Source organism: Rhagoletis pomonella, unplaced genomic scaffold (assembly GCF_013731165.1).
Source record: "Rhagoletis pomonella isolate Grant_MI unplaced genomic scaffold, Rhpom_1.0 Rhpom_scaffold_00004, whole genome shotgun sequence".
NCBI classification, from domain to species: domain Eukaryota; kingdom Metazoa; phylum Arthropoda; class Insecta; order Diptera; family Tephritidae; genus Rhagoletis; species Rhagoletis pomonella.
Window position 1 is genome coordinate 69,052,011 of NW_023458558.1, and position 15,746 is coordinate 69,067,756.

Sequence of the window (15,746 nt, forward strand, 5' to 3'; positions counted from 1 at the left end):
GTATTTTCTCACCCTGTTTATTTATCTGCAAAACAACTCATTGACGTCCCAATTATTCAAATATCAACACAACTTAATTCAACTTGAAATTACGCTCGTTCATCTTAGTTTTCTCTTTCATACTTTGAATGAGTTTATTTGCAAATAAATAAAAAGAGTGAGAACATACCTTTCCAAAGATACTTCGTAAGTCTACATCGGTAAAGTTTTGGCTGAGTTATTTAAGTTTTTCTTAAACCTTCACAGAGTTCACAAAGTTCAAAAACAGCATCAATATGATTCCGTAGAATTTTTTTAAATATTTTTATGCCAATTTTTAGGCTTAAATTGTTTCTTATCTGGGGTCAGTTTTATTAAAAAATACTTTTAAAAAACTATTTTTATTTATAAAAAATTAAATTTTTGGAGGTATTTTCAAATCGTTGTTCAAAAATTCTTTTCGAGAAATTGCGCAAAAAGAAAGTGAAAATCGAAAACTAAAGAAACTTCCATATATTTGAAAAGTCGCGTACCCACATTGATTTTTTACTAATAATCTAAATCATGTAAATTTTCAAATTATTTTTTTTTATGAAAAAAATATATAAAATAAATGATAAATACTCGTAACTTCTCGCGAAAAAATCAGTAAGACTTAAAGGATTAATATAATTTGAAACTCCTTATTTTTTGTTTGTTTAAAGTTGAAGTAGATATTTATTTACGCGCTCGAAAATCAGTATTACATTCTTTTGATCACAACTGTATGCAAGTGTTAGCATATTTTAGGTACTTTGTTTAATTACATTATTTTCTTCCTTTTTACAGCGAAAATGTCCTACCGAGGTACGAAGCAACCAAGTAAGTACAAATGTAAAATTTAACCAATATAAATATTTACCTGCTATGCATTTATATCGTTACCTTAATGCAGAAAGGTCCTATCTCACATCGTCGCTAAAATAAAAAAAGCCCTAACTAACTAAACACCAAAATTCAATTTTTGATTGATGCATTTCATCGAATTGAAAGTCGCCGCATCATTTTATGCCATACAAATTTTCTATATTAAGGTAACGATATGTAACACACAACAGATAACATATAAGATCCTATAAATGAAGTTTTGTATTCTTAAATTAATGGAAATATCAGCCTACCACAACATTAGTAAATAATATACATACATACGCCACCAAAAAACGACAATTTCTTGAAAGACATCTCACATTCGGAAACAACGACCTGTAGATATTCCGAGTTGAAGAAGATAAAAAAATCAGGAATTGCCAAGCTCAGATTTTTCTGTAACCGAAAGATAAAGAACGAAAACTATTAAAAAGCAACCAAGCTAAACACCCAACAAATGCGAATGATCTATAAATAATCATAGCAAGCACCGGCATATAACATAAACAAAGCATAAAATAAACACGCGTGTAAGTGAGTACTTAAATAGCAATCACACTGAGCGACATACCAGCAAAGAAGCGCCTCAAAGTATGTTTAGTTTGCTGCGGCGTTCCACAAAGAAGAAAAAGAAACCGAGTCAGGAGAAAAGTCCCAAAGCAGCGCGCTATTCAGCGGGAGCGCCAGTAGAGCGCGCTACTGGTGATGATAAACCCCATTTAACTGGATCAATTGAGCACTATCGATCATATAATGAGTGGCATCGTCAACGCGAACGAGAACGTGAAAATGAGCAGGAGCGCCAGCGATATGAGCGACGAGCGCGACTACCAATACATGAAAACACTGGTAAAACGTATAGGCGTGCAGAAATAGACGAATTCGATGATTTAAAAGATTTAGAAGAAGACGAAAATGACTACTGTGATGATGATGCGAGAAGTGATGAGACTGGTTTGGTGTCTGCGGGGCTATTTAGGGGCGGCGGTGTGGCAGCAACCAACGAGCGATGTGTCTATTTTAGCGGCAAACGCGTTGATGGCGAGCGCGATCGCGAAGTGGGGTGCAAATTAAATTTAGCAAAAACAACAGCTACCAACAACACAACACTAAGTGATGCGGCAGCCACAGTCGTAGCAAAAGAACAAACAGAATTTAATTTGGAGGGCAGTGCGGCGATAGAAGAGGCTGGGGCAGCCGCCAACAGAGCACAGTCGTCTGCATGGCCTATCGAATCGGCCACTTTGCGTACTAATGATTCCACCCAATATGAATTAGATGTAGACCAAATAAAAAAATTTTCTGCACAGCCAAACACATTAGATTTTCGACACGATGACGGGCTCGAACGCGACGAGGACGTTCGTTTCGCACGACCATCCGCTGTGCGCGGCGGTGTGTATTGCCATGACTCTGACTCGTTGAATTGCTACGGCAGTTCGAACGAAGAAGCTGAATGGCAGGGGCGATTTCCACCGTCTGCCAAGTGCAAAAAATATACTAAAAACGATCGATTTGCCAATCGATCAATAATCGAATCAGATCAGCGCGAATTTGTTCAAGAAAAGTCGAAAAGCACATATGCAAGTAACGCCGCGGGTGCGGAAAATGTCGAAAGGGCCGTCAAAGCGACTAATTTTAATGAAAATAGAATTAGAAATGCCAACGTCAATAGGCAAGGAAGCAACGCATTTTCCACTAATGAGCAGATTGCATTAGCTAGCGACACAGCGAATGCTGCTGCAGTTAACGAAGTGAAGTATCGAAACTTGAATAATACAAATAGAACATCGAAAGTGCAGAAAAATTCCGAAGCGAAACGACAATCGAGACTATCGCTGACATTGGGACTGAATTTAAAGGGTGCGCGGAGTAAAAGTATAACCGACGTCTCAACGGCCAACACAGATTCCAGCAGTGTCACCGGCTATTACAGTGGTTCGAGTAGCTGTTCAGGTCGCGAGCAGAAAAAACGGTCGCAACTCGGCAAAGCATTTAGAAATTCATTCTTGCGCGGACGTTCGCAGAGTAGTGACACAGAAACGCCCTACGAAAACGAATCTATAGCCGCGTTCGAAAATTTTAAACCAGAAAAAAGTGTTAGCGGCGCTGGTAGTAGAGCCTTGAAAAAGAGTAAAGAATTTCTTAGTGATTTATTTATGGCGCGTGGACGTAATCACAATCGTAATCGCAACCCACAAGTACAAACACAAAATACACCCCAAAACCTACAAACACTTGCACGGCAACAGCACCAACAAAAATTGGCACAACTTCAACAACAACAACAACAACAACCGCCAACGAAGGACGGTCGTACGTTCGCACCTGTCAGCTCGTCAACAAACGTCAACAACAATAGTCATCGCCAACATCATCATCCCCCTCAAAACATTCATAATAACAGCTCCCCCCAGGCAGATCCAGTCGCAGTAATGCAAAATGGTCAAAATAATTTGGTTAGTACACACCTTGAAGTGATCTCCGACCCCTTGAGAGCATCCACAAATAGTTATCAAATAACGATGTCTAATAATAGTGCGAAGAATGCCAGCCGAATGGTCGAAGAGGTGGAGCGCCAGCGACGTAGCAATTCAGCGGGAGAACAGCAAACGCTGAAGAGCGCTAAAGTAACTTCAACGTACACCAATTTTCGCTCTCGCTCAGCTGATCCGCAGTGGAGCGTGAGCGAGGCTGGAGCCCAAAGTGAGAATATTGCTATCGAAGAGGAGTCGGCTGATCGGAGGCTGAATGAGGCTATCAGCAGCGAGTGTGGCATTATTCGCGAAGTAAGCGCCGATTTGAACGGTAACGTGAACACGGCAGGCACGGAAAAAAGCAACACGGATCAGACGGATGATTGTAAACGTGAAAGGGGTCCAACGATCAAAGCTAGCGATCAAAACGAAACGAAAAACGTAAATAGAATTGAGTGTGTGGTGAAAACCGAGAATAAAGAAAAAGAGAGTGCGTACGAAAGTGTAAATTATAGTGCCATCACAGCCAATCAGTGCAACGTGGAAGTCACGAAATGTAGTGTTGCAAGTGCGGCACCGCATAGTGCATTCTCCATAGCAACAACAACAACAACTTCGAGCTCATCGGAAAATAGCGGGAATAACGAACGGGAGACAAGTGCGTTACCGGCGTCATTAGAATCTTTTTCGACGTTAGCCTGCCGATCCGCTGAGCATATGGGACAGACGAGTGCCAAGCCAAGCGATACCGCACCCTGCCGCCGTGCCAGTACTCCGCGTGAATTTCGCGAATCTCTTTTACCAGATGCAAGTAATAACGATGCGTGTGAATGTGTTGACGATAAGCAACACGTATTGCCCATTTTGCCGAAAATAACTGTTGTAGATTGCAGCGGTAGTCTAAGTAGTCAAAAAGAGGGCATTGCTGGTAGCCCGGTGGAGCAGGAGGTATTTTACGACTTTGAGAATGAACCACCTACGAAACGGGAGTGCAGTGGCGTAGAAATAAACGCTGTCGATGAACACAACAATCAAGTAACTGATGACATCGAAGAAGATGAGGTTTTCCACAATCAGGAAACACCGGAAAATATTTACCAACCAAAATGGTCATTGCGCTACAATCACACCAAACTTGAGAATGTGCCCGAGCAAGAGGAAAATGACGAGGAGGATGAGGATGAAAATTACGAAGCAGACAGTGCCGCAGACTCAGATTCCGACGACATCGAAGCTGATGCGAATGTTGACATAGCCAAGACCGTTGGCGCTGACAACCTTGACATTGAATTTGAGGGCAGCCAACATTTTGAAAGCCCTGAGAGCAATGCTCTCAAAAGTGCTAATACGAGCGATTCCAATCTGAGCACCAGTTACCCCGACTCGGGTATTAGTGGCATCGACTCTCACTGCTCATCGACATCGTCGCATAGTCGCCGGCATTCAAGTAGCGACAATGAAACGCGTACTGCGCGTGCCATCAAGAGCGGTTCGCCAACAATGCAACAGCACAACGGTCGGCAACAGCAGCATCAGTCACAACCGCCGTCACATCAACGTTTGCCCTTCGTGCGGGATGGCAATTCGACTGATTGCGATGAGACGCTGCTGCAGTATGACGATCTCGAATATGTTGCAGAATTGGATCCCAATGAACGTTTGGTTTGCATTGAGAGCATAAGTTTGCCGGATGTTGTGGTCGAGTCAACGACCGGAGCATCGGGTGCAAATGGTTCCGCGTCTTCCACGGTCGCAGGAGACAATGCCTTTGGGGATAGTGGCGGCAGTGAGCAGATTATCAACATCAACGGTGCGACGGGCAACAGCATCGGTAATGTGCATTTTATACCAATTCATGTGGAAGGCAGTGACCAAACGACGCCGAAGAGACGCAGTGTTGACGACAGTGTACTCGGTGGTGGCATTAACAAATCATTTGCGCACATGAACGGGATGCACCAGAAGACAACGATCGAGATAACAGAGGACGGCAGTGAATTGATATATGACAAATTTAATGGACACAACAGCAGAAGTAATGACAACAACGCAACTGTGGAGAAACTGAGGTAAGTCGTTTGAACTTTTTTTAGTTTTGTTATTTGAGACGTAAGTTATTGTCCTAGTGCTAAATATGTCTGAATCAAAGGAGACTTGTGCTGGCAGTTAAAGATTTATAAATATTTCAAAGAGGTGTAGCGCATTTCATCTCCATTTACTGCCAGTGGTTTAAAATTTTAGTGCAACCAATAAAGAGCTTTCATTTACCGTGCGAAAGAGTTTCTAAACAAAAAATATAACAAAGCAAAAACTTTATCACAGGTGGGAATGAGAATTTACGAATTTTTGGCTAAATGCCACAATCTGGGTTAGAAATCTTCGAACCGTCAAGCAGCTGCTTCTCACATGTCTTCAGGTATTTGACAATAAACAAAATTGCATTTACTACTAGCGCACGTACAGTATACAGTGGTGGCAGAAATAATGGAAACGCCTTATTTTGGTTGTTTATACATATTTCTTTTGGTTCTTTAATGTTTAAAATTTGTCTATAAAAGTCTAGCTCATTTCAGACGTTTTACAAAATTTATAAAACTTCTAAAAATTTTCACAACTATTTCACAACTTTTCTTTCAGAATTTTTAGAAAAAAAAATTTTGACAGAAAAATTTTACTAAAATTTATTTAAACTGCATACCTAAAATTTTTCTGAAAATTTGTTGAATGTACATAATTAACCGACTTCACAAAAAGTAGAAGGTTATCAGTTCGTCGGAATATTACCACGTTAACCGATTTCTATAATCCTTTTCTTAAAGGAAAGGTGTTACTTCACAGGTGGTCCCATAATAATTTGGTTTAAATCCGATCATTTGATCATGAAGAAATTAACGATAACCTTAAATTTTTATATTTTTATATATTTATTTTTTGCTTAAAAATTACTTGTATGTATACAAAGTTTGAAATGTGCATTTGTATGCAGTTTATTAGGTTATTAGTAAGCTCAACGTTTATAAAAAAAAAATTTAACACTAAATAAACAAACGAAATATAGCCAATATTTGTCAAAAAAAAAGTCGTTTCTATTATTTCTGCCACCAGTGTATGTGTACACACATGTGTATCTACATATGTATGCGCATCTATGCACACGCGTATCTGTGAGAAAATAAATGAAATATTAAAAATGTTAGGCAGCACTAAACGATGATTGTCTGAATTCATTGTTTTTGTCACAAACTTATATTCATAAATGTAAATTCGAAAATTGTGCAAACTAATCTGCAGATCTGTTAAAAATTGCATACGTTGAGCAATGCCACCAGCTCAGACGGAATTTTGAAGTACCTCCCCCAGCCGTTGGTTTCTACAATCCGATATTGGAGAATATAATAAAAGCCGCAAAACTGATCCTTTCAGCCAGAATCGCATAGGTGGTTACAGTATCAATCAAGAAGAAGAAGAGGAATTCTGGCTCACTATTTTAAAGCTGTAACTGCCAGCACTGACGTGTGCGCTATATCTCTAGTGACTTTAATTTTGTTACAGTTCCTACATGCTGAATTTTTAGGTCCTGTAGAAAACAGACTAACTGTGTGTTATTTAAGTCCCAAATTTTTTTATTAAACAAAATCTTTTCTTAAACTTCATTTGGTCTGGTAGTTTTGTGAATATTTTTATCCCGATAAAACTCTCTTCTATGTCAGATGTATTGTCATGAAGGCTTAATCCAGGCTATTGAACTAACAGGCCAACAGTATACCTAAATTATTTGTAATCCATTCATTCAGGAAACAACGAATGACCCCGAAAAGGCCAGCGATAATCGCCTACATTTTTTTTTTGGCTTACGAGAGATTAAATTTAAATTATACCCATTGCCAAATGTAAGTTTAAATCCCTTTTTTGTTTGTTATTTTTGTTGTCTAGACGAGTATTCAACAATTTCATTGGGCTTGAGCCGAGTTTTATTAAAAATTTTGTAGGAAAACTAAAATATAAAAATAAAAAAAAATATTGCCGAACTTTTGAGGTGACCTAGTACAGGTCGTAGAGGTGGCCGAGTAATTTATGAAACTATGTTCAAAATTTTTCTAACACCTTCAAATTCTCAACTCAGACTTCTTCCAAAAATTTTTTGACCTTGAATAAATTTTTTCAGATGTGGCATCGATTCACATTTAATTTGTAATTGCGTTCCCAAAATGCGTAAACATTTTCCGCTCAATTCGAATTATTATAAGCTTACTACTATTATTGAACTAACTTCATTCGGCTAAAAATATTTTTCTTTAAATTTCGTTTAAATCTCTTTAAAAACAAAAATAATCAAAACGCCATATATACCAACTGACAAAAAAAAAGTAGATGGCCTTTTTGAGCAAAAATAATTTTTACTTTTTATGAAAATCGCAATATCATCTTTGTTTTTTTTAATATTTAAAAACAGCAGATCAAACGAGCATAACACATAGCATCGAATAGATATATTATTATTTGCTACCCTGTATCAGCTGTCAAATTTTTATAAAAATGATGTCCAAGACCACCCGGTCTATCGGAAGTAGCTCTTCAACTTTTAAATTACCTTCGAACTTCCAATCGTCCTGGACTGCTGAAATTATTTAAAATTAATTTATTGGAAAACGAAAAGGTTTGAATTACTAAGTCGAATATGCTCTATCTTTTCATCGTATTACCGACTTTCGGGTTCGACCGGTAATAAGACCAAAAGATAGAGCATCCCCGACTTGGTGATTAATATTTTTTCGTTTTCCTATAACAACTTTTCCGTCCATTTTAGAAGCCCAAGGCGAGTTGAAATTCGATCAATTTTATAGGGGGTGGACGGAATTTAATACATAATAAGTATTTGAAGTACAAATACGAAACACTTTTGCGTAAAGTATATATACAAACACAAAACACGTATTTTGAAAATATAAATACGGTTTTTTTTAGTGTCACACCCTTCTATCGGCAGAAAAAAGGCTACAGCATTTTCATTGCATTTATTACAATCAGTGGAGTTCCTGATATTGAAATCAAGCATCTTTAAAATTTTAGCTTAAAATTGTTTTGAAATTAAAAAAATGCATGCATGCATGCAGAATACCGGTCTCAGCCAACAAATTTTTAATTTTTGAAATTTTTTGAAGTTATTTTTAATCTTAATAACTTTAGAAAAGTTCAAATTAAACGGCCAAAATATTCTTCTTGCCACAACGACCGAATCTAGTGTAATAGGACTAGTGTGTCACCAAGTAAAAAATATATTATTTACATTGAGAGACTAGAGAAACTAAAATTTCATTTTTACAATTTTTATTGGCAAACTCGAAATTCATTCTAAAATTCTTATATATATACATGAAGAGGGTAATATATACATACATATGTGCTTAAGGAATACCGTGTAAAAATCTCTCACTGCAATATTTAATTACTTTTAAATAATTAGGGAGTTCACAAGGTGTTATATACTGTCGTACTGTTGCCTGCCATAAACTTTAAACGGCTAAAACTATATTTAAGGAATTCGCAAGCTAACATAAAAGTTTTATTATGAAATTTCACACAATTAAAAAATAGTTGGTGGTGATTTCAAGTCCTCTAAACATTTATTTAGCCGTTAAAAACTTTACAGCATACAACAATACGACAAGTACGACACCTTGTGAACCACCCAAATATAACTCTTAAGTTAAGGTGTGCAAATTAACGTGTTAGTTGACTGCGTATGGTACCACGTGGCGTATACGTTACATAAGCAACTACGGGTATACATATGAGCGTGATCGGTTATTTTCACTTGTTATACCCGAGCGCACTTGTGCACAAGGGTATATTAATTTTGTTCACATAACGGTTGTTTGTAACAGCCAAAACGAATCGAGATAGATATAGACAAATGTATACATAATTGATCAGGATGAAAAAAGAAATCGATTAAGCCATGTGTGTCTGTCCGTCCGTCTGTCCGTCTGTCCGTCCGTCCGTGTACACGATAACTCGAGCAAAAATTGAGATATCTCAACGAAATTTGGTATGTAGGTTTCCCTTAATCCAAGGTAGGTTGGTATTGAAAATGGGCGAAATCGCTCAATAACCACGCCTACTTCCCATATAACGGTACTTTTCAGGAATACGAAAACTACGATATTTTAGTAACTACTGAAGATTATTCACTCAAATCACTCAAATTTTTAGACGAAAAATAAGAATATTATAAATTTTTGGAAAATGGGCGTAGCCACGCCCACTTATGGTTACATGTGTATATCTTCGTAACCGCTGCACCAATTTCTTCCAAACTTGGCACAGTTGTTGGCCTTGGTACAGCATAAAAAATTGCCGAAACTTTTTAAAATCGGACAATAACCACGCCAACATCCCATATAATGGTAATTTAGAGAAATACAAAATCTTCGATAAATCAGTAAATATTGAAGCTAATTTATTCAAAATTGATGCTTGCAACAATTCTTTACCAAGAAATACGTTTATGGTAAAATTTTGGAAAATGGGCGTGGCACCGCCCACTTATGATCACATATAAGTATATCGATAACCGTTCTACCAATTTGTACCACACTCGGTGTGGTTATTGTGCTTGCCACATAAAAGCAAAACGTTGAAAATTATTGAAATCGGAATAAAATAACGGCCGCTTCTCATATAACGGTAAATTTCAGAAATGCTTGAAACTTCAATATTTCGAAATTGAAGGACGCTAATTTACTCAAAACTGATACACCCCGGCTTACCATCTAGCGGAAGGTTTCGGAAAGGTGAAAAAACAAATATTTAATACTTGCGCCGGGTATTTAGTGTTCGGCTCCGCCCGAACTTAGACTTTCTTACTTGTTTTAGTATGTACATATCGCCACTAGACACAAATAAAGGCGCGAACTCAAAAGTTGACCACGAAAAAGGGCGCATAAAAAAAATTCAGCGAAGGAACACCCTTAATATAGTAAATAGAAGAACGCGTAAACTTATTTAATTATGTTTGCGGATGTAATAGTATGTAAATTCTCCAAAGAGATTTCGGGAATGATGCTAAAGTGACAGCCCTTGGCCAAGTAAGTCTTTCTTCGCCGTCAAACAGGTTACGCGTCTTTCTACGCCGAAGTTTTTCTTAATCGTCTTTTTCCAAAAAAAAATTATTTACTCGTCTTTTTTCGCCATCGAAACACAAGCGCGCCTTTATTCGTATCAAGGAACGATATATACTTTTTAAGTTTTAATTTAAAGACAATTTCGCGGTGGGATCTTGTTCTTTACACGAAACTGAAGATAATGCAATTTCTAGGGTGGGCGTAACACGTTTTTGTCTAAAAATTTAACAACTCGTGATATTTGCGCAAATATATATTTATTTCGTTTTATTTAAACACATACATACATACATATATCGATGGTCATCTGCAATTACGACACAACACAAAAATTTCATATTTTTCAGTAGAGCCAATTCATGACTTTGTGCTTCGTAGTTTAGCAATAATATGTCTCGGAACGTAATTATTTCGAATTATTCTCAGTTGCTGTGTATAAAATTTGTAAGCTTTCAACTTATGATTTTTTTCTAAAGATTTAGTAAGGCTTCGACTGAAAAAATACCAAATAGATTACAACTCCTAAGTAAATAACTCCACTGGTATTACTGAAAAACGGCACAATACGAAACATGTCGGTACTTCACATAAAAAAATAATTACTAATTGTCTTACATAAACTATGTAATGACCAATAATACAAAAAATACCATTTTAAGTATGCAGTATTGTAGTACATTTAATTTTGGTACAATAGAGCGCAAGTTCGAAGCAACTAGGACTTACCGTTGATTTTTGGCTCTTATTCTTCCATTAAAAAACCGTCGAACATACATACATACTTTGTTTGCGCCAATTTTTATGTTGCGCTTTGCATGACCTAATATTTTCAATAATCCGAATAAGTGAATTGCAAATGTCAATATAATTAATGACATTGTTGAAAAGGGAAAGTATTTATTTATGATATAACGAAAAATGAAGAGTGAAAAAAATATTTTAAAGTACAAAACACGAAATACCCTTGCAAAAAGGTAATAAAATACAAAGCACAAATACGTATTTCTTATTTTTTAATTAAATTTTAAATACTTGTGTTTGAAATACTTGGCATCTCTTGGTCTGTATAATTGTAAAAATTACCCATATATCAGGGCGGATCGAAAATCAAACTTTTCTCAAATCCCTTGATAATAGTGAAAATATTTTGTATCATGAAGTCAACAACAAGCCAGCAAAATATTAGTATTTTAATTGTAAGGGCCCGCGCATCGGCCGCGAAGTGACCCACAGCACACTAGTCGAATGGTACCAATTCTTGTTAACAATTCTGGGTTCAGAAAATGGTTTGGTGCATATTATTAGATAATAAATCCGTTAACGCAAAACATAAAGTCATATCTCATTTTTAATAAAGTTTTAATTGTTCTCTTGCTAATAGCACTGGCCTATAGTGAAAAGATGTAAAGAACAGCATTAATCCTTATTAGGCGCATAAAGAAAATCACACAATTAGTCGCATGGGGTCGCCAGGGACCCCAATAAAAGAGTTGAAAAGAGAGTTTTAAAAAAAAATAAAAATTACTCTATTATCGTTATTTAAAAAAAAAAAAAACTAAAAAAAAATTTTCGACTTCAAACTAAAAAAAAATTAAAAACTTACCTCCCCAAAACCTCCCCCACTCAAGCGAGTAGCGACACATATGTACACGCCGATGTCCTGGCAGTGACTTATTTACGTACCCCGCGGGGACTAAGGAAGCTAGAAAGAGCACAAGTACGCTCCAAGCACTCCAAGACGTTTTTTTTTCAACTTGAAATGTCCTTGACCCCAAGCGCCCAATTAAGGGTTAATATTAGTAGAGTGCATTTAGGTCGCTGGTTGCAAATATTAAAATTTTAATTAATATTAGCTATAGTTTGTGAGTTTTGGAAAATTTAGGAACAATTTCGGTAGCTCTAATAGCAAAGCCATTATTTTACAACACCGTGGAAAATTTTTGTTTGTTTAAATGAGAATGAAAACACTAAACAGACACAACTTCTAGAAACACTAATTAGTTTGCTTATATTTATGCATTCAAAAATTGCAAATATAGGCAGTTGGCAGAAATTTTTGTTCGACATTTTTTTATATATTTTTAAATAACTTTTTTATAATCTGAACGATTTTCTTCATATCATTATCATAAATCAGTAGCAGTAAGTCTCGCCTTCAATTTGCTAATTATTACGTACCGATCAAGTAATATTTACCAAGGTTATACCGAAAAACTTAGGTGGATCTCTAGTCTACGAAAATTTCTCTTCAATTGTATAAATAACTTTTAAGAGCCGGATTGCAGAAAAATGTGCCAGAGAGTGACCTTTTTCATTCAAGCTGAATGCAATTCATTATCGTCCAATTGGAGAGTTCTCAAAAGGATTTCCAAGGATATTATTATTATTAATATTTATTATATCTAAACACTTATTGCACGTCCCCTACTATAATACAACGGCAAATTTAGAAACCGCGAAAAATGTGCTTCTTCGGTGACTCATGAAATCATTCCGTTCCAATTTTCAAGACTGCATTAATGGACTTAAAATAATCTCACCCTAATTTTGTTTTGTTAATGTGAGTACTTATGTACCTGAAACTACTAATAACTTATCAAACGATTCCTGATCTTGAACATTACATGTTTGGCTTTATTCACCACGATTTTGAAAACTGACCAAATCGGCGTCACCAAGTCCATGGTCCTTTTAATATTATATAAACATCCAAAAAAATAAAAACGTTTGAAATATATCTCGCCTCATTTTTTTTTTTACAGGCGGCATACTTAGTGCGTCTGACTCGCGAGTCTGTCTGAATGTGTCTGAGAAAATATATATGCGTTAGTTACACCGACATGACTCCTGGCATGACTCTGCATGATTCAACTGTGTGTAGTCGAAGGCGAGTCAACACGTACGCAAATTGACTCGCGAGCCAGACGCACCGTGTATGCCGCCTATTACAATTTTTCCCTGGTTGCTGAAGTAATGAAGAATTGAAAATTCATAAGGGAAAATTATCGTTTTTGTACCTTTTATCTTAATATTTTAAAAACTTGTAGTGTTATTTGAAAAATGATGTATGAACGTGAGATACTAAATTTTATAACGTTTCACTTGATATATCGTCCTGTTTATAACAATTAAAGCATTCCATAGGTATTACCAGCCAAAGTTTCATTTTCAAAATTCATACACATTCAATCAATTGCGCGGACTAAAGACAAGTTTTAAAGTAATCTTTCGTGGCCAATAACAATTGGGTTAGACATAAGATAACATAATAATACTATTACAATAACGTAATATGCCTTTAATTTTACCCCATACAAAATCGACCCAGCCTAGCCACACACGCAACGCCTCCAGCCATTGTATATCCTACTTTTGTATCATCCCACCTTCCGGGCTACGTCGCTTGTACCGGTAAACACAATAAAATGTAAACAAGATGTTGCGTTGCTCATACGCCCTGTATCCACGTACTTACAAACTTAATAGGGGAACAATAAATATTGCTTAAGCTAACTTTAAAGCGTCTGGCAGAAGTTACTGCCAACGGAAGTATCCCAGGTCATTGAATATTGGTTTTTTAACAATATTCTGTAAAACATATTTAAAAAACAGCACTTCGACTTTAACAAAGGAAATTAGCATTTTTGCATACCTTTCCTATCTAGTACCTTTAAAAGGGCGCAGACTTATACATTATTAAATTCATATAACACTACTTATTCCTTAAATCTTGTTGCTTCGATAAAACTTGTAACTGGTTGCAAGGACTAAGGCTATGCATCTATTTCGGTAGTTATCTCTGCAAAATGATTGAAGAAGCGAAAACCTGCATAAGGGCTTGAGTCGCTTTGATCGCTGCAGTTAACACAGGCCCTGGCAATGAGAAAACTAATTGCTAGTATATGTCATCACCGAGGCTAAAAACCAATAAGTTTTTGTTTAAGTTCATTAAGTCCCCTCCCTTATTGCCGTTTAACATCGGACATAATGATCCTGTAATAAATACATACATATGCCCGAAAAAAATCAATTTTAAACTTGGCGCTATGCCCCTCTCAACTTCGCGCATTTGCTTGGTGCTACTTAGTATGTGCTTGAACGTCGCTGGGCACCTCAAAAGCAGCCGCGTATTTTATTAAAACGTCTGGCAAATTTTTGAATTAATAAATTACGTAGTACATAAGTACATATATGTATATCTGTGTATAAATAATTTTTATTTTGACGTTTTCTACTTATAGATTTCAAGTGAAGGAAATTCGGCGCGGCGGAAAAGATACTCTTTAAAATTTAAAATTTTGCGCTTTTTGCGCTTTTGTTTAAGTATTTGAGCTTATCTATAGAAAATGTATATGCGCATAGATTCATATATTAATGGCTAACATAAATTTTGTGCGTCCTCGTTTGGTGGTTCTACTGGACCAGTTTTAAAACCAAAAACACAATTGTATGACGAGAGTTGTTGAGGTTTTATAATTGGTTGAAATTTCCAGTTTCAATTTCGATGAAAATTTGTTTATATTTGTGTGTAGTTGTTTTGGCAATCTCTTTAATATGAGTTAAGTTTGGTTTCACATGTTTCTTGCCAGACACCAGCAGAGTTGCTTAAGTAACTACAGGGAAATTTTACCCGAGTTGAGCGTTCTTTTGTCGCTCGCTTATAAAAAAAATGCAACTTCTGTATTACAAAAATTCATACAATAATAATAGATTGGCGCTTACACATATGTTAGTGTTTGGCCGAGCTTCTCAAAAAAATTCATACAATAGTGTCTCATAAAAGATTACTACTCTTGAAAAACTGTGAGGATTTGATAAACAGAGTTGCTAGAATTGTCACGTAAAAGCCATTGTGATTCTTATTTTTAATTTTCAGTTTAAATAAGAACTTTCGACCATCTAAAGGCGGCATCAGTAATTGAAATACTTGCTCATTAGCAAGCATGACTCATACAATACTTGCTTATAACTAAGGTATGCATAATAAGCTTTCTTATTAATTACTTGACTAGCATGTACAGAAAATTTTCAGAATTCCTCTATAAATCGTCGTGCTAATTCCAACGGATATTTTATTTTTGCCTTTAAATATCCATTCAGTATTTTTTAAAATACTATGTTTTCATATTCAAACACAACGAAAGCTAAATAAAAATCATGACGGAATTATACGTTTCGTATTTTCAGACATGCAAGACTTGCCAGTTTATATACATATTTATATGCCTAAATTTTTATATACATTTGCCTCTACATA

General features: G+C 36.1%; 1 protein-coding gene across 4 annotated transcripts in view; it reads left to right on the forward strand.

The window, feature by feature from the left end:
- The first annotated feature begins 801 nt into the window (after positions 1–801).
- The window catches only part of LOC118738040, a 40,651-nt gene continuing 25,706 nt past the window's right edge, over positions 802–15,746 (forward strand). For 2 of the 4 annotated variants that reach the window (XM_036468927.1, XM_036468930.1), the window contains exons 1-2: positions 802–840; positions 1,135–5,434. In XM_036468927.1, coding sequence (XP_036324820.1) covers positions 1,482–5,434 — 3,953 coding nt within the window. In that variant the 5' untranslated portion in view covers positions 802–840; positions 1,135–1,481. Of the gene's footprint in view, positions 841–961; positions 1,053–1,134; positions 5,435–15,746 lie in introns of those variants that run through there. The other 2 variants (XM_036468928.1, XM_036468929.1) reach the window with 2 other exon arrangements.